General features: G+C 32.8%; 1 protein-coding gene across 11 annotated transcripts in view; it reads right to left on the reverse strand.

Moving 5' to 3' along the window:
- LOC119085625 (protein lap4) overlaps positions 1–26,775 on the reverse strand; it is a 94,505-nt gene that overhangs the window by 13,494 nt on the left and 54,236 nt on the right. For 8 of the 11 annotated variants that reach the window (XM_037196051.1, XM_037196050.1, XM_037196058.1 and 5 more), the window contains one exon: positions 3,068–5,606. The exons of 1 other annotated variant lie outside the window; for it this stretch is intronic. In XM_037196051.1, the coding sequence (XP_037051946.1) occupies positions 3,291–5,606 (2,316 nt within the window). In that variant the 3' untranslated portion in view covers positions 3,068–3,290. Of the gene's footprint in view, positions 1–3,067; positions 5,607–20,352; positions 20,805–26,775 lie in introns of those variants that run through there. 2 more of the 11 variants (XM_037196056.1, XM_037196061.1) reach the window with 2 other exon arrangements.

The raw sequence follows: 26,775 nt of genomic DNA on the forward strand, positions 1-26,775 counted from the left end.
GTTCCGGTTGAGCTATTTTGCTCGTAACCTATTTACGGAACCTATAAAAAAAAAAAGAAATATTCAAATCGATACAATGAAGAACGACGGGATGGTTGGATATTCGTGTGCTCACTGAGAAACTCTCTTTTTTATTTGTTCATATAAATTAATAAAAATTTATTAGTTCGTTCGGTTTTAAATGTGGCAGCTTGTGAAATTATTTCGCTTCCAAGTTCGTATAGTAGTTTCGGATTAAATTTCTTTGTTCAAAATTTTGTTAAACGTATTTCAGTCTATAGACATTATAGTGGAACACTCAACGACGCGACGGAACGACGCGGTTTTAGTTTCAAAAGTTATTCGAAAAATCTGAAATTTAAACACTTCTACGTTAGAACTTTCAGCTATTTTGTTAAGGTTACCAAAACAATTTCTCTTCGAAAACTTTATAACTTTGCTGTTGCCACCACAATTTCTATCTCATTTAATTTGTAAGACATTGTGCAACGCTCCAAAATTTAATGTATTTCTGTCCGTAAGTGAATTTAGCTAGTTCGGGTATATTCTTTCGTACGTTACAAAAAAATCGATTTGAATTTATCTATGCTGTCGTAAGAGTGAACGGCTTAAATGAAATAACTTTGTAAATCGATAAATCGACGTCAAAATTTGAGAGCGAAAAGTAGATTGGTTTTGATGCAACACTTAACCAATTTCTTTCGGATCGCAACGTATTCTCCATTTCCTTACCTATCAGGTAATCCGTTATCGTTACATTGGTTTAATAAAAAAAAAACATTTTGGGGTCATTACAGTACGAAACGGAACCGAGAAGCATTTCCTGGAAATTTTTATTTTCTATATTTTAAGCCACAAAGCCGATCTATATTAATAACGTTGTCATTGTTGTTCACCTTCATTTCATTTTCTTTCTTCTTTTTGGTTCGCCGAAGTCAAAGGAAGCCGGTCGAATGGAATTATCTTGTGTTAGCATTTTTATCGGAAAATTTCGTTTGAAATAAAAGTTAATCGAAATTGAGTGACTTTGTATTGCCAAGAGACGTCGACTTTAGTTTTTTGGTGCAGAGTGCCAGCTAGCCGTACGAGAATTATGTGATCCTAGCAACATACTTTTTGAATAAAAATACACCGCAAACTTAATCAGAGAAGCTAATATGCTAGAGATCAGGATTTGGCGAGATGTGAATAACCGGAGAAAATATTGGGACAAACCAAATTTTGTTTTCGAGTAACTGGAACAGAAAAGTTACAATATTCGACTCTTTTTCCTATTTCATTGGATAATATCACCTACTCCCTACTCTCATTCCTACAAAATTCAATAGGGCAATGAAATATATGCAGTTACAAGCCAATAGGTAATTCACGGCAATAGAATGCATTTAGTTAAAAGCAATCATTACTTGGAATGAAAATGCCCTCGGCAAGATACTGAGCACTCACTAAATGAAAAATGAATCCGAATTTAAATCTGTTTTACTTGGAAGGTAGCGGTAAACATCTTGTTTGAGGCCAGTAGACCCACTAAGCCAGCATCTACCGTATACGACTCGCTTGGTTCTACAGTACTTCTGTCGCCATATTCCATCTCATTATCAAGTTTTGTTTTATTAAAAATTTTAATTTTAATTTTCACTTCAAACGAAAAGTTTAAGCTTAGCTATCACCCATTGCTGCCATAATATTAACTTAAAACTATCCGAGTCAATATTTGTGTCGACTCTTCGAAACTAAAGTCGCTGCTAATATAATGTATATTTGCCCTTCATAAATACCACCTACTGACTCAGAGCTTAAAGTTTATTAACGTTGCGGAGATTATAATTCTTGAACGTCGTACACAAAGTGCTAGATTAAGTTTTATAAATTCTGTGAAATTTATGAAAATGTTACGTGTGGAATAAGCATTGAAAATAAAGTCCTACACAAAAAATAATAATAAAGTTGAAGGGAAACAATTTAATTTTAAATTCGTAATGTATGCAACGTAACATTCTCTGCTCCAGCAACACCCCACCCATACAACAGCCGAAAATCGTCCCAAGCACCTAATGTATCATAAATAATAAAAAAATAAATTTTAAAATACCAATTTCCATTCGTGAGCTTTATAGATATTTCCTCTTGTATACATAATTACGTTTGGACCCATGAATAAATAATTAATCCCTTGGCTACAACATTGCAAATTAGAGGTACCATAGTGACTGTGAACATTAGGGTGACAATTTTTCGTAAACAGTTCGCGTTGCTTTTAACGCACTTCGCCTGTTTGCAATATTAAACAACAACAAAAATGTAACCTGCGATATCACACTCTGATTCCATTTCCGAAACAAAAATTTGTTGCGAGTAGCTCTCCACAAACAGTTGTTCAGATTTACATTCATTGAACTGGAAAAAAATGCTTAGAATGATTGCAGGACTGGTATACAGGGCAAGCCGAAAGATAATGACATTTTCTTGAGAATTTCACTGTATTCGTAGTGTCGCATCAGAGCATTCGGGATGATTGGAGAACTGCAACAAGGCCAGATAAGAATAGCATAAGGTATAACGTATGGTGAGCCATTATGGGTTGTTTGGTTCGTATGCTTTCGTAAGTAATACAAGTGCGCATTTATAAATTCGTAAAAAGGCTGAGTGTTGTGATTGCTTGAGTCCAAAGGCTTAAATAAATTTTGTAAAATGACTGTGTGAAGCACTATATAAAGTAAGTTGGCTCAACGTCGTAAATGTTGCACACGTTGCGGGTGTTAAGTAGTCGAAAGAATGTAGTAATTCAATTTTAATGCGAAATGCGAATGCAAAATGTACGCATGTACGAAATGTACTACGAACCATAGTGTTCACGAATTTTTAACGAAAGTGTAAACGACTACTCATTTCAAAATGTTCTAGAAGTCGACTGATAAACTAGAAGTTTTACGTCAACTTATAATTGCAAGTGGAAATTGCAATCTATTGATCCAACTGTGAACCGTTTTTTTATGTCACCCTAATGAAACAGACCACATAGTTCTTTACCGTAACAAACGTAAAGTAAAATTAAAACATTAACAAATATTTTATACCGATGATTGATACGACCGGTTTTTTTATTGTTCTATGTATATTCTCGTTTAATTTTCATTTTATTTATTTAAAAAAAAAAAACTTTTTCCATGAAAACAGAAAATTGACATTCTATATTCGACGATCGTCGTCTCGAGGGGGAGGTGGTGTTCGAAAGTCAAGTGTATAACAAGCGTTAGATTTTTTGTTTTTTGTTAAAAACGATGAAATTCTTAAACCGAAGTCTGTTTACCAAACGATTGTAAAGTTGGACTATTCGGTGGTGATTTAGAGCTATTTGGGGTTGGTGATGTTATTCGAATTGGGGAAATTTCGTATGTAGGCGAAAATAGTGCTGGTGTTGTATTCATGCTATTGCTTAAGCTATATGGGACAGACTGTGTCTGTTTGTAATATTCAAGCTGTGTGTTATTCCAATTAATTAAATTCGGGTTAGTTACATTGACATACTGATGATGATGACCCGATTGTAATGGGAAATTTTGATTAAAATTTACAGCGTGTCCCATATTTGGAACAAGCTGCTGGGATTGGCTGATATTAGTCACACCCTGCTGCATTTGTAAGCCCATTACATGTGTGTTGTCACTCACCATAAAACCACCAATGTTCGACTGAGACATTGTGCTGGGTGATTGATAACTGTAGTTTATTTGTGATGTTGGCGATTGAAAAGTATGAAATATTCCTGCTTGTTGGGGAACTGGTAAATGTGAATACTGAACTGGTACGATTTGGGATTGTGGAAATATTTGATTATGCGATAGTACAGGTGTCATCATTGTTTGTTGATAACTGTGCAGACTACCGGTTGGAGAGCTAAGGTTCGGTGTGCTTGAAGGCATCATAACTGTCTGTTGCTGTTGTTGTTGTTGTTGCTGATGCTGCTGTGGTGATGGTTGATGTGTAGGTGGTGGAGGTGGAGGAGCTTGACGTATCGGAATGTTCCTCGATTCAGTGTGAGATTGGCTGATGGCGTTTCTCAGCTCATTTTCTTGTAACATCATGTCTCTATATGTGTCTTCGGTCACCAGAATGTTGTTCAACGAATTTTCATTTACGAATTGTACTCGCTTGGGTGTTGGAAATACATCATATTTTGCTGGAACGATTTCGATTATCGACGGATCAATTAGGTCTGAGCTTCGTAATTTATTTCGACTTGGCATTGTTGCCAGGTTAATTGGCGGTGGCGGGGGGCTTTCTTTCGGTCGATCAATACTCAAATTACGACGAATACCTTGCGGTGTGGGTGACATTACAGGTGAGACTATCGGTGGCAATGGTAAATCATCGTTAAAATCATAAGTGTGCAAGTCTGTTCGATCGTTGTCAGTTTTTATAACAGTTATCGTATTCGTTTCCACATTATGCATCATATACTCAACCAAGTCTCCATGTTCCATTTCACTTTGAATTGTTTTTAATCCTTCGTTGTAAACAACATCAGCATGTTTCACATTTGGTGGTCTAGGCGGAACAGGTGGTTTGTTCGCTGGCCTATTGCCAAAAATATTACCAGTTGACTTGTATATTGGTCGTTTAATTGGAATTTTTTGTTCGGAGTCCGATGACAAATTGTCGCTAGACACAAATTTGTTATCGATTCTGGTTGTCTGGTGGTTGTTGTCGCTGTTAACAACATTTTCGTAGACGGATTTCGGTCGAGTTTTTACATCTCGATTTCGTTCGTTATCCGACAAGTCATTTATATGCCGTGAGGCACCGATTTCTTCGTAAATATTATACTCGCCAGAGCGGCCATTGTCTGTGAAAAATTCCTTTCGGAAAGGATTTTCACGATCAATTTCTGGTTCGGATGGTAAATCTTTTCGTGTATACGACGACATCGATATTCTTTCCAATGTTGATGTATTGGACATTGGACTCGATGACCGAAGAATACCTTTCTTTTGACTCTTTTCTACAGTTGGTACCGCTGGCGGCGAACATCTAGGAATTTCGTATCCATCATTTAACGCCGGATCAATGTGCGTATTGTCAGAAGACCTTTGAAATACCGACTCATCATCATTCGCTGCGGCACCAGCTGGAGTGTATTCAAATTCGCCCAAATCAAAACTGACCGATTTTCGATGCGACGACGTATTTGTGCCTGTACTGATAACTTCGGTTTTGTGTATCGTATTCCTCGAACTCGGACGACTTGTCACACTACCTATATCCGATTTAGTTTCCCCTTCTTCAATATCTCGTCGCGAATACGGCTCGTGACTGCTAAAGGTTTGCGTGCTTTGGGTATGAAGATCGGTAGCCACTTGGGTTTGTATCGATGACGAAATTATTTTCTTTTCGTTCAGATAATCATCCAAATTGGTTGTTTGATGGCGCGATTGTGACGGTTGTAATTGAACGTACTCGTCGTCACTTACAATTTTTGTGGGCGGTTTTCTAGCTGAAGATTTACCATCAGATAAAATACTATCAACAGATGATTTTCTCTGTGGCGGATAGGGTTCATGCATATTACTTATGAAATTTGAAGTAGTCGGTGTTCGGCTTTCGACCTATGTTGCAATGTCGAAACAAAAGAAAAATGTAATTTATGTTAGTTCATCATTTCAAAATCATTAGTTTGCATGACGGTGGAATGAGTAGTCGATTGAATTTGCTGATTGAACGTTTAATTTTGATGATTTGGTCATTGGTGATGTAGTTATTTATGAAGCAGCTAAATTAGCGAAAAAAACATAACACATTAAAGCTTTGCTCGCACGTACACAATATAATAAAATTATCGTAACGAATATACTGAAATTTTGGTTCGAAATTTTGACAAAACGAAACAAAAAAACAATTTTCCCTCTCATAAGAAAGAAAAACAACTGATGGAGCGATAGAGATTATTTCATCGACATTTTATGGTTAATCACAGTGTACGAGTACAATTACACGAAAATAGCAGACATTTACATTGAACAAAAGACGTGTGTATTTTTCTATATGTGACGACAGGTACTTTTTACAAATTGAAATTTTTCCTTGAATATATTTTCCAACAGCAGGGAACTCTTTTGCATTGTAGCTACTATTTACGCAACAAAGGCAAAAAATTTCGTTGCGCTTATAGCAATACGAAAATATTCGGATAACGTGTTAAAATTGGGAGAGTTACAATATTTGTAGTAGTTTAAAGTATCATCTCTGGTATGCATCTGAACTTGATCGTCAATCTTTTTTAAATCATTAGTCAGACTTTCTTTGATTAGGAGAAACTTTGGAAGGTTATGATAAGCTGACTTGTGCGACAACGAAACTTGAAATAAATGGATCAACATCGGTATCGGCACCCTATAACAATACCTAACAGTACTTCGAATCCACTTTTCCTTAAAATTTCATTTTGCTTAATTTACTACACCATCCCATCAAAGCAGTCTTAACAGCTCTCTTACGAATTTTCGATCAGTGTTCAACATTTTTCGACCGAATAAAATGCAGCTATCAGATGGTTTGAGAGTATATCATGGCGGATGAACGTTGATACAACGAAGATTACAGAATGTTTTTCGAATGAAAATTGCAATTCAGAATTTTTCACAAAATAATTTCTAATATCTGATTTTTACATTGTTAGAGGAAGTTGACTATCGATATTACACACAACCGAAATGGTATCAACAGTTTCCCATCAATTTCGTATACACAAAAAAAAATTTACGAAATAATTATGCCAATATGTTACACCTTTGAACAGAAATTTGTTCGACGTCCCGTATTAAATGGTTTGTGCGTTTGTTGTTTTATTTACCTGTTTTCCTTTTTCTTTTTAAAGAAATCTTGATTTTTTTCTTAACAAAAATTCGTAAATAAATTAATTCAGAATTTGTTAAGAAAAAATTTAATTTAATTAATTGATTCGCGAAGACTAAACGAAATGATGAAAACAACAAAAAGAATGATGCTTCAAACAAGTTTCCACTTAATTGGCTAAATGTGGCTTTGTGTTGCTGTAACGTTTGTGTTTCCGTTATGAATAGTAACAACAATAACACTTTTATTGTTCGATGTTCGCTTCACACATTATCGATTCGTGGCTTTCGTTTCTAATCAAATTGTATGTTCGTTGAATATCAACAGTATGCAGATTTTGTTTTGTTAAGTAATTGATAGGATGTGGTTTTTAGGAAACAGAAAAGTTTATTTTACGATTCAGCACTAACGATGTTGTTAGTTATAAAATGAGTTGAACATAAAAATCAGATTTGATTCGTATTTAGATTGGGATGGTAATAAACTGATGGACGAAAAATTCATTTTGATCGACTGACGAATTACCGACTAAAATCGATCAGTCTGTAAAAGGAAAATGTTGATCAAATATGAATTTTTCTTCTGTCAGTTTGTATTATTCCTTAAGATGGTTGGCTGGTACGATTTTATGATATTTTTTTTTGGTGAGATTGTGCTGGCTTTTATGGATACTGATCATTGGATCGATAGTGTGGCTATTAATTTTTTAATGACCCGCTTATCCTACCGCTCATGGAGAGTCTTTTAGTCATGAGCACAAGACCAGTGAAATATTCACGCCCGAAGTGATTTCTTGGCCAGATTATTGAAGACCCTTCCTACATTTACTACAAAAACAATTTTATCGGTCGTAGTAGTATACAAAACAAAGGATTTCACAAAATCATACACTTCTGTCGAGGGAAGATTTAGTCAAAGCGCGTAAGTTTGAACAATATCAAAACTTTGAACGTAATTATCTCCTTGGCTCTCTTTCATATTCAACGTTCAAAGTTGGGATACTGTTCAAAGCTATGCGCTTTGAAATACTCTTCTTTAGACCAAATTTACTAAATCGAATGGCATTGAGATGTGCTTAGATTCTAAAAATATCCGAATTCCTTTTTGTTTTCAGCATGAAGTTCAGGTAAATTTTCTGCTCAATTTATAGTGACCGATTCGGCTGGATTGAAATTTGACACTTCTATCACTTTTGCCACTTAAGATGTCCTCGATATGATGAAATATTTCGCAAATTAAAAAAGTTTTGAGCGAATCCGAGCTTTCTAAATTAATTTGTCATTCGAAATTCTCAATCGAGTGGTGATTCGGAGAAGTGCAGTACGAGTCGAAACTTAAGACAATGTCAGGTCAGAACCTTATTTTTAGGTGAGATTAATTACGATCTCGATGGTTTATTTAAAACAGATGAGATAGAATAGTTAATTATGGTCAAATGACGAACAGAGCATAACACTTTTACGTTTGATTTTTCACGCTTTCTTTCTGGATGTTGCTCAAAATGGTGTTTCTATGAATTAAAATGGTAAATAGACTCCATAGTCTAATTCAAATTTTGATTTGTATAGCCGGAGAAAAGGTTGTTGTTTTTATGGAATAACTGGCAACAGAAGAACATTGCTTTGCAATGAAATTAATTCGGCAAAACGTTCTTTCCGATGAGAATATAGAAGAAGTAGAAAAAAAGAGAAGTTAAATTATACTCTAAAGACCGATATAAGCTTCCGTACTTTCCGCGAAATGAAACGACTAAAAAAAAATAATAATTTAAATGTTTGCCTTTTTTGTCGTATACATACATTTTTCGGGCATATACTTTTCGCGTGAAAACCAAATCCAACGCGTAATAAATATTGTTACTTTTCGAACTTAAAAATCCCATTTTCTCTTATTATGCACGATTCTATAGAAGAGCTTGTATCACACCGTATATGTATAAGAAAAACATATACGGGGTGAAAAACAAGATGAAAATAACACACCGTTCTATAAACCCTCCCCCTGCAACATTATGTGTTACGGGAATTTATGTAGCTTTGGCGGAAATAAATCCATATTGTACACCACATCAACTTCCTCTGGGCAAATAAAATAAATTTCACTTAAAAAACATAAATTCATTAAATACCTCCATTAAAATAATTGTTTTTATAAATATATTTATTTTTTGGATTTTTTGTTGTTGTTTTTTTATATATATTCATTTACATGCTTCAACAGAACATGTAATTATAAACATATGTAGTACGAGAGTTTCTTGTTTTGTTTTTGGGTTGATATTATTTTAATTAATTATTATAAATTTTATTGTAAGTGTTCTGTATTCAATTATCAAACAATGATCATATTTTCTGAATGTTTTACATCTCATAAATCAACATTAAATTCGGCAAATTACAACAATACATATACATGATCTTAAAAATGAATTTAGATTAATAACAATAAATATTTTTTTTGGTATTTAATTTTTTTTTTTTGTTTTTTTTTTAGTTTCTTTTTTTCCATTGTTTTTTTCAATAAATTACATTTAACGAGAATATTTTCAAATTAATTTGATTCAAAATTGTACATGCACATCAATTCATTTAATGTGGTTTGCCAATAATAATTGTTTTTGTTACACTCATTTTTCTTCTTTTTATTTAAATTTATCTCCTGCAATTAAACAGCTTTTCAACACGTATGCTCATTTATATTTCGCTTATTTTTTTACTTTCGTAATAATAATCAATTCATCCGGCTATAAAATTTATTTTCATATTTTCTTTCATGAATACACAAGAAAGTATTCCGCGTTAATTCATTTTCAATACCAATCGACACTGAAGAATTAGTTTATACTAAGGCTCGGAAACAAGCCAGGATTGAATCTGATGTCAGGTGACCTGAATTAGATTGTGATCCAATCTGAATTGATCTGAAACGTGTCAGCAGTGATTTGATATTCAATTTAAACCATCAGTGCAGGTTTCAAATCTAAAATTTATTCTGAAACTTGATCTAACAGGTCAGCTATATTCAGGTTCAGGTATGGCCGATCTGTTCCGATTCTTAGTTTGAGACCAAGCGCCTATGTGTATATCAGTCAATGTCGTTAATCAATCTGTTAAAAGACTTCATGTTACCGCGCGCTTAAAATCCACAAAATTTTTTGTTTTAGGCAGCTCAAATAGCTTAACCTTCAAAACTTGATCAACTGTGTGTACTGATATGCACGAAGGCTCTTGACCTATTTATGATATAGAGTAAAATGTTGCACAGTATTTTCGGAACACTAAACCGGTCCTATTATGTTACGCTGGTCCCGCTTCAAGTTATTTGTTTTATTTAGTTGAATACAGAGAAACCTATCGTTCCGTTTTATTGTATTTTTTTTTTAAATAAATTATTTCTTTTCTCAAATGCAGACCTCCTATAAACGGCTAACTAATTATATTCCCAACAAAAACTTCAATAATAATGAGAAAATGTAATTGCCTATGAGTCAACTGAGCTATGGAACTTTGATCTTAAGAGTAATAACAATTTTTAAGATAAAACAGTGAAATCTGAAAATGTCAACTGAAGGTGAGAACATCTGTTATCACTACAGATGACAAAAAATATTTAATAAGCTCACACTAGTGAGTTGCCTTTATAGCAAAATACATTGGTAAAACATATGAAGTAAAAGATTTCGTATATGAAACACTGGAAAAAAATAAGTAGTAGATTTGATTAACATTGCCGTTTACACGGATGTTCAACCCTATCACTTAAAATCAGTCAATGATGTGCCCGCTTTTCATTTTCCTTTCAAAAGATTATTTCTAATACCAAAATGAAAATTACATTCACATACGTCTTACAAAAAATAGTTATTACTATCTCTATGTATAGATTTGAGAATTGGTAAAAGGATGTGAACCGATATGTGATGCACTAATGTACACTCAGTCTTTGCTGCACAGTTGTGTTAATAAAGTGAAAAATATCTCAAACACTGCACCACCCCAAAATTTTGCTGTTCTCTCCAGAAGCATTCGGAACATGCATTGGAAAAATTTCATTTGCAAAACTTCAAACGTGAATTTGGTGAAATAAAAGAGAAAGAATAAAAAAAAGTCTGACATTTACTTCATTTTATTATTTTCTATAAGCTTTCTGTGAAATTAAATTTAAAATGAAAATTGTGCCACTTTCCTGTTTAAGTTTTATCTACAAAGTTCTTGGAAAATGAACCGAAATTATTGTATAGCGATGTGTGCGTACTAAAGGACGAGTGATAGAACTTTCTTCCCCTGTTTTTTTTTTTTTTGTTTCGAATAATAAAAACAACATTTCGTAAAATGCTGTGTGCAGTCTACAATTTTAAATCGAATTTAAATCGTTTATACCGAAAAGTTTGTTAATTTAACTAAAAACGCCTAGCAACTATTTGTAACACTTTCATAAATGCAATTGAATTTTCCACACAAAAATGTAATAAAATTTAATGGTTTCGGTCAAACTATAAAGTCGCGTTACTATATCCGTATTATGCTTTGCTAGGATATCGTGTATACATAATATGCCCGGGCCGAAATGTCCATAGAGACGGTAATACCGAAATTCAGATTCAAAACTACGTTTTCAATCATAAAATTTGAATAATTGTAATTAAATATTTATGAACTGTATTCAATCGGATCGATACTTAAGAATACAATTTATATTGTAATATCCGTAATGCTCAACGGTGAACTACAGGTTTTTGCTTGCCGATGTATGTGTGTGCCATTCCATTTTCTTTTTCGTTCAAATTTAATACGTCATATAACGAGATTTTAAATTTATTCTGTGGGTATTGAATTTCTATATTTAATGGGTTTTTCTCTCGGTCATAAATGAATAGGACTTGTCACATAGCAGGAAGGAGAAGAAAAAAGAGTTTCATACCTTTATTATAAAAGAAAGATCAATATAAATAACAAGGTTGATGAAACGACAGTTTTTTTCTTCTTCTTCTTCTTCATTCTTCTGCTTCGAAAATATCTAAAAATGTAATGTTATTAAATATTGAATCAATATCTCCGTATTTTCCTTTTTTTTATATACATTACATCGAGATATACAGACTTTTTTTTTTCCTTGGTAAGAAAGAGGAAAAAAACGTCAACAATCTATTATTGTATGGTTGTATGGATACAAAATATTGGCTTTCGGTTTTGGTTTGTATAACCAATAAGGTTTGTGTGACATATTTTCTGTTTATTTTGTCGACTTCTGTTTTCCAGAGAAAAAAAACTCTGCTTCGACAACTACACATTCTATGACTTATACAAGAATTCCATCTAGTAATACAAGTCACAGTTGTAACCGTTCATATAGAATAGATACAACTGGAAAGCTTGAAAATCGGATCAATGGGCAACAGTTATCGGATTCTTTGTCCCGACTTAAAGGTTTGCTGTGACAATAATATGTTGTAGAATATCTAGAGCGTTCAATTGAGCACCGAATAAAAATATTTAATGAAAACGATATAACGCGCAGTGTTGAGAAGAATCGGTGAGAACGACACTTTTCATTTTTAATTGCTGTCTGATTAACATAACATAGACAAATATGATGATGGAAATCTACGAACGCATACACGACCCTATTCTGGGGTGACCTGACGTGCATTGCGTCATTTTCTCTTGAGTATGACAGTTAAAAGTTCAATAGAATTCTCGCAGCGTTGCAGTTTTATTATAATCATGGACAGAAGTCAGTAAATATTGTAAAATCTGTGGATTTTTTTAGTTGTTTTTGATTTTCGGCAATCCAGCCAATTAACTGTAAATATTTACGAGCAAATAAAATTTCTGGAAATTTAAGGTCAGGTGAAATTTTGTTTTCTTCCCGGTATCCGAGTCAAATTTCCCGGTATCTAAAATGGTAAATTTGATTTTTCGCCACATATTTGCGAAAGTAAAAACCTTCACCTGGCAATTCGATTCACTTGAAATAGAACTTGACTTGAGTTTATAGGAAAATCGGGTCTCGTAATTTATATTTTAAAGTCGTAGATTTGCATTAACTTCTTCAGTGTTTGCTGCACTAAGCTTCCAATTCATATGTGGCAGCGAAAATTCGTTGAATTATAATTACCTTAAGTTTTCTTAATTGCTAACTCAATTTTCGATAATGAAATACAACGACAGTGAAGAAATTAATTAAAAAAATTTCACAATGCAATTCACCAACCGTCGCAACACTTCCAAGAAATGTTTTATTGTTTGGTTATGCAGTTGCGTGTACCACATTCACGAATTCAAACGTTCATGTCTCGACAATATATCCTGAATGAAAATTTCTTTGACACAGTCGGGAATTGAAAGCGATATATACCTCGACTTCGCACCTTAATCTTACTTCATTTATTCATCACCTGGTATGTCTCAAAGTTTCACGCAATTTGAATATTTTTCCTATGATAAAAGGATTTTGAACTGAATTAGGCAGTGTCACATTGTGAGCGTTTGATATAAATTCATAAGTTGTGATTATATCGCTGGTAAAGCGGAAAATTGAAGTGTTTCCGGTCGATAATAAACCGAAAAATGGTCGAAATGGTTGGATCAGTTTCAATCAAAAAGAGACTGAAAAATGTAATTTGGAAAGTGGAAATTTACGACGTGTCATATTCCAACATTTCTCAAAACAAAAATGTTTTGTTTTGTGTGGCAATGCAACGTCTGACATAACAAACGACAATACATGTTCAAACGAATGTATAATGATTGTACAAAAGACTATTGTTCAAATTCTTCTGCTTTCACGACACATACAAGTTGAAGCTGTACGTAATATTTATTATTTGCGCTTTCCTCTTTAATATCAAACAACAAAAATGTACGGAAATATTTTATTTTGCCGCTCAATGTTTTCGTTCTTTTCTTCTTCATTCATTTTGGTAAATTTGCCATCATAACAAGAACCTTTTACATTTACTGGGTGATTGTATGGCTGAAAGGCAATTTCATCTGTTATAATTAAATAATGGGGAAAATGGGATTTAATAAAATTTTACATTTATTGTTGATAAACCGAATGGCTTTCGAACATATAAACATTTTCTTCACATATACTTTTATGGAACCAACTCCTCGAGTAACATTTTCGATTAAAGTACACTTCTATCGCTATGTGTCTGTGTGTGCGAAATTTATCAATTTTGAGTTATAAAATCGTAAAATTTTAATAGAACATTTTGCCGAAGACGCTTTTCCTCGATTACAGCATCCGAATGAAGATAAATAGCGTTCATCATGAACAAGTATGAACAAGTAAATGTTACACCTAAGCATCTATTTTTATTTGCAAAAAAGAGGAAGAAGAAGGGAAGATACATTTACATCGTTTAAACTACTTGATTTAATGACTCTATTTATCGTATTCCAATGTTCCCCATTCGCAGCCATTATCTGTAACAGATATATTTATGTGTAATGTATGCCTAATTGAGTTTTCTGTCTCATTGTAATTTTATTGTACAGCATTCGTTGTGAAGGATTCGTTGGAATTTATTCATTTATTATATGTGGTGGGTGTACGTTTAAGTGTTGAAAATGCTGGCGACAGTGTCGTAGGAGAAAGGTACACCTTTTCACCCTAACTTATTTATGGATGATAATTGTATTAGAGTGACATGTGGCGAGAGTAAATTTGAGTAAATTGCTTAGATAATGCAGTCTAACAGAATCAATTATGTTTTGTGGAGTGGACGGTTAGTCGGGTCGGTATCAGCGAATCAGTATCTATGATATATAGATTTGTTGGGGGAAATCTTCTGGTAAAACTTTTAGTAGAGTGTGGAGGGAACTTCTGTCACGGACTCTATTCATGACAAATTGTTATTAGCTTCGTGCCCTTGACAATATAAACTCCTCAACAATTTTTCAGTGACCATTCCAAAAAATAACGTCAACAGATAATATCAATTGTGTGAAAGTGGTGAGACTAGAAACGAAAATAATAATAAAAAAAAAACTCCAAAACAATTTCAATCTGTTGGAAAATGTGTCTGTCCCATTCAAAACGACAATTTTAATGAATATGTCTGAACTTGTACAACAACAAATTTTGAGAGAGAACGAAAAATATAAAAAAAATCCGAAACTTTATCGTTCTTGTCTGAACGAACATATTGTTCGGAAGACAAGTTAAATAAATTTTCACACTACAGTTCATTTCACAACTACAATGTCTTGGGTGTACGAAAGAAAGTAACGATGAAAAAAGCAATTTTCACCTTTCACATCGCAAAAAGCAAAATGATGATCATGAATCATGAAGAAAATGTAAAAATAAAATGTTAGATAAAAAAAGAAAGTAAAACACCGGCGAAACAAAGAATTTTAATGACACCCTGTGTGTGAGTGTGTATCACCCCTAAAACTCTGATGGCAGAAAACATCTTCAGAAGCAGAGCGAAAATCAAGAAAAATGTAAAACATAGAATATAACAACAGGAAAAACGGTAATTGATTTTTTAAACGAATAGGTGTATAATGTACACAGAAAAAATGTGTTTATGTGAAATTTTATTATACCCAGAACAGCTTGTAAAAAGGAAACGTTCTGTATAGATGTAACGTCCTATAGAGAATTTATTTTGTAAACGAACCTATGATATTAAGTATATATCCTCGTTTCCCTTCTCTCTCCCCAGTTGAGCATTTGTATGTTGTAACAAAACGACATATAACAGGGAAAATATTATACACTGTATTAGATGTTCAGGTGCTCTTATTAAGGATTGAATTTTTAAAATGATATGTCTATTCCCTGTCTGCTTTGTGAGCGTCAACCAATGTGACTTTGGAAAATAGTGAACAACCACTCTGATATAATGAGAATATTATAATTTATTTAGACGAAAAGTTTAGTACAGCATATAAGCCATGCGGTTTTTCCTTTAGTAAATTGATGAAAGTGCCGTCGTTTAACCGTATATATCCACAGACCTTTATCATTTAATTAAAATTCTAAGTCTGCAATTTAGGAAATAACACAGAATTTAAACTTTTACGAAACTTTTATCGTATAGTGCATATTAAGGTGCTCTAAAATTATGTCTTTATGCCAGAAAACCACCTGACAAGTTGTTAGTGTTATTGTCGAGAAGTGGGACAAAAAAAACGTAGTTGTGGTTGGAGGATGGGTTGTTGGTTTATTTGTTTCCTACAAAATGTAGTAGAATTGTCTGGTTACTGTTGTCGGTGACATTGTATGCTATGTTTACTTTCCGTATCTCGTCGAGGCGTATCAGTCATATTGAGTTGGCTATCACGGTGGAATGGTTTCGATTGTTTCAAGAATGATAAGTTGTCATTTCATTTTAATAAAACTTTAAAGACTCGCATACATTTTAGATTATGCAGGCTGGAAGAGCGAATGAAATTCATAAATTTTCGCGTGCGTAATTTTTAAATAGTCCATGTGCAAAATCACTTGTTGTGGCGGAGCGACAACTGTTAGATTGAATGAACGACGTGATTCATTTATAACACAGAAACATTGTCTAGAATATTGAAAAGAATTACCAGGCGTCGTCTTCATGATCAATAGTTGTGAATAATGGAACTGTTCACATAATCAATATGCAGAGAAGTTCCATATCTTCTTCGACTATTTCAAAAATTCGGAATCATCTATTCAACAACTCAGAGCTCATTAATGAGTCATCATTAGTAGACACCAATTTATATAGTACGCACAGAAATCAGATTTTCATTTTGATAATCCCGAACAAGTCTTGATTATTGCTCGTGTATGTTAATAAGTTGCAAAGAAATTACTGGGCTAATATTTCAATAAAATTATTCAATATCTGACCTGTGTCACAAAATGACAACATCCTTGTCTGAAAAATGCCCATATTTGCCCTTTAGTTAGAAAGTTAAATTTTCTTCTTCTTTTTTTGTTGACTGTAGGTGTTTTCGTAAGTGTCTTAGTCAAATTACGAACCAAAAAAATATATCTTCACTACACTTACATATCGATTTTTCAATAAAACTTCATTCAAATTTATTCACCCCATTCACAGCCATAAATAACCCCCTCAATTCGTTTCTAATGAATCTATAAGGGAAAAGTTTTCCAACTTCTAGAGAAAGTCTATAATTTAGCATACACCAAATATTATACTTCCATTTCTTCATCCAAACAAGGATCAACGATAAACGTATGGAATGGACAAAGTTTTAACAATAACAATGCTTAATTTTCAGTTTCAACATAAACTTTAACAAACTCGATAAATATATCCACTACCCACCCAATTATACCCATTTTTGGTCTTTAAATAAAAGCAAATCTGAAACTCCCTTTTATGATAATAACAAAACTACGAGGAAAAAGAAAACGTACACTTACACACACACACACCCCGAACCAAATAAAATCAGTCAATGACGTGCATTCCTTTTAGACACATTTCTGGTGGTGTCATTAAAAATACATGATTTGGCTTGTTCCCTGACAATATACAATGCCGAACATGTTTAGTATTTATCAAATTTATATTCTGACTCGTCGAATGATTGAATTGTTTTTCGTTGATTTGATTTCGAAATGAATGTTATTAGAAATGGTGAAATTGTTTCAATTCGGAGAAGAATTTGTGCCGAATATTTTATAAAGCGCAAAACAATCGTCACCGTTCTCCGAATGTGGGAAAGGTCAAATTTTAATTATAAATCATATTATGCCTGTAATCGAACCAACCCCATTTCGGACGATGTTGATTACTCCAACAGACAAATTATCAATGCTTAATTGAATGTAAAAAAAAGAAGTAGTTCAACTCACTAGTACGATTCCCGCACGTTCCAGCGTTAAAAGGTAAAATTAGTTTCTAATTTATGATAATACGTGGAACAGTATAAATAAAGACAGCTTAAATGTGACCTCAGAATCAATAGCGAAAAAGAGTGAGACAGCGAGAGAAAAAGGTAGTAGCAGCAGTGAATTACCTATACAATATTGACCTGCGAATGGAGTCCAATTTTAACTGCACAACGTTTTTCACCCAGCTAGCGTTACCGTGTGTATATGCATGCATGGGGCTATATTACTACAGTTGTGTGGATCGTATACACGATAATCAGTAAAAGCTGTGTGTGGGGTTTATTTTTTGAAAAATATATAAAAGTAATTCAAAAAATTGAAGTTTTATATGTGTAATAAGTAGTACGCTAACGGCGGAAAAAAGCTGCACCTTTACATCTTTGTATTCCAATGTTTCGAAATTTGTTACGAGAAATTGTATCTAATGATTTTTATAAAGGCAATATTGTGGCATATATATGCATCTCAAAGCCGTAGTACAATGAAATGGATTTTTATTTTTGTTTCCCATTTTATACGTACGAAAAGTAGATAACAAAATCGTATAAACGAATACGTACCAAGTACATGTGTTCCAACCGAAAAACGGCAAAGTACATTAAATTCAATGTATTTGGAAAATATTCAAGTGGTTTGTACGATGCACAAAAATATAACCGATGCGATCCGTACTTAATGCAAGTAAAATGTTGTAAAATTTTGAGCTGCATAAAAGGGATTTGGTGGCGTTTTGTGCGGTGTCATACAATAAAATGTGAATATATATAAGAGAACGACAGTCGAGCTGGTTTGGAGAGTGTAAAATGTTTTATTGATACTAACGAACAAGGTTTTTGGTACACAAATTGTAATGTCATGTTGGTTGTTTTATTCACACACACAAAAAATAAAAATCAATAGTTTCCTAGAATGCTGTTCATGAGAAATGAAATTTTCAATAATATTTTATGTAGATCATCCCGTGTGATTATTTGATGAAGTCGACATTATAGGAATATTTCGAAATAAAAATGGAAATGTTAGTTTCGTAGAAATCTCAAACAATTTGTATTGAATGAAGTTTGTAAATAGAGTTTTAAATTCAAATTGAATTGGTAAATGTCTGAAAATAGTATTGTAAGCAGGGCTTACAGTTTTTGTTTGTTTGTTTTTTTTTTGTAGTTTATTATCGAACCGACATATTTATTTAAAAAAGTTTACTTAGGAAAATGAAATCGTTTAATTCGGTGTGGCGCTGTGCCAAATTTTCTCGGATTATTCAATTTCTTAAGATTGAGCCATAAGTCAGAATTGGCTTTTAGATCTTTTAATAAAAAGTTTTCCCGAATTTTCAGTGGGGGAAAATACTTGACAGAAGTTTTATTCTTCCTCTCGAAATCGAACGGGATCGCCAAATCGTTCGAAGAGTTTTTTTTTGGTTGTGTTATCGTAAATATTTAAAAGAGAAAAGATTTCACGGCCCGGCAAATTGAAGGTTGTGAGTTCGTGTCTCATCCGTGCACATCAAAATTTGTATGTCAAATTCAATTCGATTCTAGTATTTCTAAGCTGAAAATTAGAAGAATTCGTCGCGGAATATAGCGTTTCTCTAGAAAAATAGAGAAAAGATTTCATATTTATACGGATGTGCGGTCCACTGGGTCTTGTTTTTTAAAACCATTTTCAGTTTTCAAATACTATTAGTACTTAAATTTCGATAAGTTCCAACTGAACAGAACTTTATTCAAATGTAGGGGTTAATTCCATTCTGAGATTTTTAAGACATGAGTTTCCATTTATGAAATGTTATGAACGGTGACTCAAATACTGTTGGTGCATATAGCTTTCATTTGGAGGTTCGGTTTTTATTTTATAACTTTGAGTAATAATAAGTGCTGCCGTTTTCCTCTTTATATGTTGTGTTGTATCGCCACAAACAACTGGATTTGTCAATAATAAAATTTTAATATTAAATTTTCTTCGATAGGCTCTTAGAATAAACCATCTGTAGTGGGCAGCAACGATATAAAGTAAACGATGAGACGACTATCTTGTGTCCTTTTAATATTACATGACGTAAGTAAAACTAATGAAGTAAAAGATTTCGTATCATCGATAAAAAATTGGTAAAAAATAGAAGTAATAGATTTGAGAAACACTCTGTCATTTAAAAGATTTAAATGATTTTCGTTATCATTTTATCAACTTGTTGTACAATGAAACTAAATAAGAAATTAGCACAATTTTGATTTTAAACGAAGCACACATTTTTGTGCACACATATGGGGAACATCAAAAGAAAAACCTTTATGCAACATGAGATCATAATGTTCAAAAACTGCGAACTTTAGATCGCTCTGTTGCATAAAACGTTGTACGAATCTCGGTGCGAAGTACTTGATTATGCTCTACGGCCTCGTGTCATAATTACACATCTAGCGCCTAATAAAGTACTTGACACTCGATGTCATAAATAACTATGCATTATTATCTACAGTAGTGCGTAAATGGATTTTCATATATACTTTCGCGCACTAGTACTAAAAAATCTAAATTGTGCTAATTTCTTATTTACACTCACCGTAATAACAGTTTATCAAAAAATTCCAATGACTCAACCCAGTAAACTTGATTGATTTAAAAATAAAAATAAAACGATGTGAAAATACTGCAACATTTAATAAAAAGTATGTTAAACTATAGATAGGTGTGTAACACTAAGATTTATTGCTGGAAAAATATTTACGACTGCCAAGTTATGAATCCTTTTCGTAACAATGTGAGTAATGTGATTTTTCAAACATTTCTTAGAATAAAACAAACATTATGAAAGATGTGTTCTGTTCCATTTACTTCACTCGTCTTAATACATTTTTTTTGTAAAGAAACACTTGCGAGCATAAAATTTTATTTATCGGAACATTTTGTGTAACGTCATGATTGTTATTTCATCCCAAAACGGATTTGATTTAATTTTATTTACACGTAACGCTAATTGGTTTTTTCCTTCTCCTTCTTTTCTTTAAATTTATCTATTTCTAAAATTTGTTGCATTACACTAAAAATTCAGTCTTTTGCATCGACGAAGGTTAAGGTAAGTCTAAAGACGATAGCTGTAATGACAAATAAGAAAAAGGAGTATTCGTTTTAGTCGAATATTTTAATGGTTAAAACTGAAATTATTTTGAAACACCTTTCATTTTTTTTGTCAATTTTGGAGAGTGTTACATTATGGAGACAGAAGCTCTGTTCCCACACCTTCGCCTTCATGGATATTTATTTTTAAAGAGAAATTTTCAACAACAAAAACGAACATTTGGTAGTGGTGGATTACTTGTCACTCACAAAGCTTCTTGTTTAAACATTTATAACTGAACATACACCACTACCGCGCAATATGGTTTTTGATTGCTTACACAGCACTAGAACTTTGAACACAAAAAAGACGCTCTCAAAATGCAATCAAAAAATGATCAACCATAACACTTTAGATCAATTTGTTCAGATTGAACATTAATGGCTGTATGGCCAATATGACAGAGGGCGGGTCTTGAGATTATTCACCGTTGTTTTTGTCGACGGAACAAAGAAATACTGAAAACATTTGGTAACAGGTGGTGACAAAACTGAAGTGGTAAGTCAGTGATTGACCTTTGAACTAAATCCGGATATATAATCATTTCTTTCATCTCTATACCACCTACGTCCTACATGTTAACAAAACAGTGTATTTCTATGAGCCGTCATTAGCTTTGGGGTAAATACAATCGAGGGTAAGACCAAATTAACCTTTCAGAATCAGCTAGTATATACAAAATATCAACAGTCTCGCATGTTTTCTTTCGTGTTCATATTTCAAAATTCTATTGCTGGAATCAGTCAAAATCCCGAGTGCTACTCTACCGCATTACTGTTCAACGTGTTGAACAGAATATAGGAATCACATTAAGTTACTGTCGAGAAAGAAACAGAAACAAAAGGGATTCAACTCGTGGTTAATTCAAGCCTAACAAAAACTTATCAAAAAAGACTACATATTGGAATAGACAGCTATTTTCTGAAAATATATTGAAACATTGCTCTGCTATGAAAACCTTCTGCTTAAGGCGGACGAGATTCCCCCCACTCTTTTGTTCGTCTATTTACCATGCTCAACGACATGTAAAATCATGGAATAAAGTCCAATAGATTTGAGCTGAGTAAAAACAACAACAATTGAGTTTAAAAAGTTAAACAAAAAATGGATAATCAGTCCACACAAAACGAATTCCGTGACATTTGTATAGTTTACACAATAAATTGCTGAATACAAATATGGTAGCACAACGGGTCTGGATTGGCTTGGATTTAGAAAATTGACTGCGTTATTGTGGTGAAAGATTTCATTTTCCGTGAAGAAATAAAGAAAAGAACGAATCAAAACCAACACAATGTGTCAGTTGTTTTGATGGTAGAAATGTGTGGTTATATTATATGATGCAGCGTAGGTGTATTTCGCTATTAGGTTTCATCTTCCAAAGTTTTCAAAGAACAACTTTTACGGAAAGAAGTTTCAAAACAATTTCAGGTTTGGTTTTGTATATTACCTTTTTTCTTTTCTTTTTTAAATGTACATTTTTTCTGTTAAACAAACAACAAGTAACACACAAACATTGAGTTTTTTTTATATACTTTTATGTATATGTTGCGATTAGGGAAAATAAACAAAAAAAAAACTAAATCAAAAGTAAAAAAACAATTTTTTATTATTTTTTTGACTTTGATATTTGTTGTCATAAAACGTTGCTTAGAATATAATAAGAAAAAACACTTCATGCTCGCATCGCAACACATTACAAATTTATATTAATTTTCTTTTTAAAGTTTATAAATTCTCTTGAATAATTAGCAGATGTCACATAGATAATTACATGCTTGTTCTGATAAGACAAAAAAGAAAGGGGAGATAGAAATATTATATATAATTCCGTAAGTCGAAAATGGGGAAATGGAACAAAAGAAAAATAGAAGAGAATTCGGTCTCTTATTGTCACACAGTTTCGTACATCGAACATTCGTTTTAAATGTTATCTTATGATTACATTTAAATAAAAACTTAATTAAGGATTAAAGACCAGGGAAGAAATGTTTTTTTGTACATTAAATTGTGTGTGAAGGATTTAAAAAAAGGAAAATGTAAAAATAAATTAATTTTCGAAAATTAACTGAAAATCCCATGTTAAATATACTTGGGTTTTGGTATTATAACAACGGTTGTGTTTGTGTAAAAATGAAAACGAGAATTAAAGTTAAAAAAAAATATTTTGGAATTTTTAAATTTATACAGCAGACGTTGCAAGCGAACCCCAACTTTACAGAATAAATAAATTTACGTTTAATGAACGCTCGTGTATCAGGGATTATATTTTAATGTTTTTTTTTTTCTTTATTATTATTTTCTTGACGAAAGGGGTTGCAAAGCAGAAAAAAGACGCTTTGATCCAGAGATTGCACCAATCTTTTGTTTTTCTTTTTTCTTCTTCACCATAAAGGTTCTAATCGCTTCTAATCGAATCCGATCTCATTTTCTGGAAAGACTGCAGATGAACCGAGATGTCATAGAATTTCTGCAGCTAATTTTATTACTTTAGAAAGTTGAAAAGTCGAATTTATATTGATCCGAGGCGAGGCCGAGGCCAATAATAATACGAAAACGAAACTTTTAATTTTTATTTCGAGTTATAGCATTAAACACGGATTAGCAAACAAGAAATTCTTTTCCCTAGGGTCAAGAAGAATTTCTTCTTTGCTAGTCCGAGACGTAGCCAAGTTACAAGCCGAGAAAAGCTCAGTATAGAACCGATTAAACTTTTACTGAAAATACATCGATTAATTCAGAATATCTGGATGTTTGAGTCTTAACTTCTGTGCATTTGCCTAACTTCAAAGCACAAAGAGACTATAACTCAATCCAGCATCGGAGTTTTTGTGGTTGTTGTATCAAAGATTAAATTTTCCACAAACTAGTCGACGGCAAACTATGCACTTTAGTACTACAACAAGAATGACTTACGAAATTGTTAAATATTTTTTTTTCATCAAGCGTATTCAATTACTTTATGGATTGTACAGTACAATTCAAACACAAAATTTGTACATCGGTTGATTTTTAGTTTACTAAAGTAAGGTCCTAAACATGTCTGAAAACATTTTGAAATTGGAAATCGCCTACACCACATGTGTGGTGCGCTGAAGTTATTTATTTCTTATGCGTATACAATAATTGGATTAGAAACGATTCATATTCCTGTCTTGTTCCGTTTTGTCTATACGAATTTTATTCACCTGAGACATTATCCTTAAGAAATTACGATGTTCCCTCGGGACACATCAACCATGCCGACATGATGTTGACGGAGGGAAAGTAGATTATCCTTTTATGGAACAAACTGCAATTCAACGTGGAGATAGTCATTTGTTCGTTCGTGTCACCAGAAACACTACATTGTTATCAGAAATTGTTAACTTTAAATTACTTTTACTTCTAACATAAAGAAAAAATCTCGAGTTTTTCATTGTTGTTTTATTCGATCTGAAAAAGTTGAAACTTCGATAAGTTCTTTCCTCATTAAAGGTTTTTCGTCCTTCGAGGCACCTCATTCATTTCATTTAGTTCAAATATTTCTTTAAAATCAAAATCATTTCAGTGGTTAAACGCGCTTACACTTTCATTGAATGTATTAATTTGGAAAGTTTCTAGTTTAAAAACAAAGAAAATTTCTTCCCATAATATCGCCCATTATCGCCATTCCAAATGGCTTTCAATGTGTGCTTCAAGTTTTAATCAAAACCAACGCAGTCGATGAGTCTCTGGTTATTTACAACTTTGTAATACACTTTTTACAGATTCGTACAGTTTTGAAATACATAACCAAATGCCAGTCGACAATATCTTAGGCGGCGCCCCTCACGCTCAATTCGACAATAACATTTTAGTCACCAGTATTTTGTGTTAAATATGCTATGAATATTTGTAAGTATGAGGTACTGGCGGCGTTGACTGGGTAATATAAAATTTTTGGCACATTTTCTAACAGTGAAAAGACTAATTCGAATTTAATATAACAACGATGAAGATAAAATGTTTGTCACCACGACAATTTCGTGGGTAATTCAGTTTTTGTTCCGTAAGTAATTGGATTGTTTTAATGGTGGCATTTGAGATGGAAATTATTACTTTTTTTTATGTTTCGTCACTAACATTGGGTAAATCATTTTTAAAGACTTGCGCGTGGTGGTTTCGGTTTTTAATAATTCGAAAAGCAAACTTCAAACTTTAAATGGCATACCTAACGGTAAATTTTATTATCGCTCAGGGCGAAGATCAATGGGTAAAGTTTCACTACCTCAGATGTATTTCAATAATGTTCCCGGCGATTACTATCACTTTGACCTACTTTCGAGGTAAAACATGTTCTTTTTCCAGGCTCCAAACCGGTGTATCTTATTCAATATCGCTTTTGTCAATATTAGATAAACGATCTTTACCATTGCCAAATACGATGGGAAATGTTTCACGTTTTTGCACCCTGCAATTCATTACATAAAAGTTTTACCATCGAAAAAAAGGAGAAATTTTTTCGAATGCAATTCATCTCGCAAGAGAATTTGTATACTGGACAACTGGAATACGACTTTTTAGATAGCATTGAAATGAAGGCTTTTGTCGATCTTAGGCGAGAATGAAATTTTATACATTTTTTCCCGCACGAGTTGTGGTAAACCACGTCGAGTGATTTATTGATTTATTTGGATGTACATCTCTTTCAGCCGTCCTGTGCACCAATTTTTTTTTTACCTCGACAGAAAAGTGATTTTATCAGACCTGGTACAAAAAATACTTTTTACATTTGAAATAGTGTCAATGTCATATGCATTTGGGTATTAACAAAATGTATTATGACTCGTATTCTAGTCAGCTATGCAGATAAAAAAAATTGTATAGTTGATAGAACAACTGTAGTAGTAAGACGATTCACGATAACGAAAGGTTCGTCAAAGTTTTGTTTAAATTTTCCGACAATTGAATTTAAAAATTTTTTGATCTTTTATGTAAATTGAAGTTCTCATAGTATTCGTCGTTGTCAATACAATATTAGTGTATAGAATGAGATGCACTTTTATCAAGCACTCCAGTGAGTTTTTCCATGTATTGTATTGTCACTATTTTTAACCAAGCGTACAGAACCAAAAATTGTAACAAAAGTTTTCTAGATTTGGCCATGATTCACATGAGTTACTTTCATCAGAAGTTTCAAACTAAGTTTCTGCGTTGCAATGACTGTTTTCATTTCAATTAAAATACGTGAATGGAACTCGAACGAATGCGAAAGTTTTGAGTGAATCTACACCCAAGACATGCTTTCTGATGAAGAAGATGAATCTGATTTTTCTTCTAACAATATTGTCCAATGACTTGCAAAGTTCTGCATTAAAAATATGGTAACTAGTCTAACCGAATTTGTTCTCGTAAAGTTCTATTTTCTCGCGTAGAATTATGTAAGAATTACGTTTAAATTTCACTTTATATTTTAAGTATGTTCGGACAATTAAACGTACGTAAAATTTTCAAACCTCCGTTCCATACTCTGTACAGACTGCGAAGCTTCTCGAATATATATCGGTTTCTTAAAGCCCATTATGCTGAATACACGGTACTAATGTCACTTTCGAAGCTCAGCGAGAAAAAAAGCTTGATCGAAACATATTAGTGCTCGTGTTGGGAAGCAACAAAGTGATTTTTGCAATCGTATTTTAATGAAGAAAATGATTTGCTCCATATGATTAAATGTTGAGTGTAAGTAGAGTATCGATTCTGAGCACATATACCAACTAAAAATTATATGAATTTGAATAAAATGACTGCGAATGGAATTCTTGACATTTAAGATCGACTTCTTGGTGGATGTTTAAAACTAATTAACTGAAATTTCATTTTTTTTTAAACCAGTTGAAATTACGTTGTTCGCTTAAATTCTTTAAATTTCTTCTGTGAATTGTCATTCCATAAATAAAAGGATTCTTTTGTATATCTCAATTGCGATT

This window comes from Bradysia coprophila, chromosome X (genome assembly GCF_014529535.1).
Source record: "Bradysia coprophila strain Holo2 chromosome X, BU_Bcop_v1, whole genome shotgun sequence".
Taxonomy (NCBI): Eukaryota; Metazoa; Arthropoda; class Insecta; order Diptera; family Sciaridae; genus Bradysia; species Bradysia coprophila.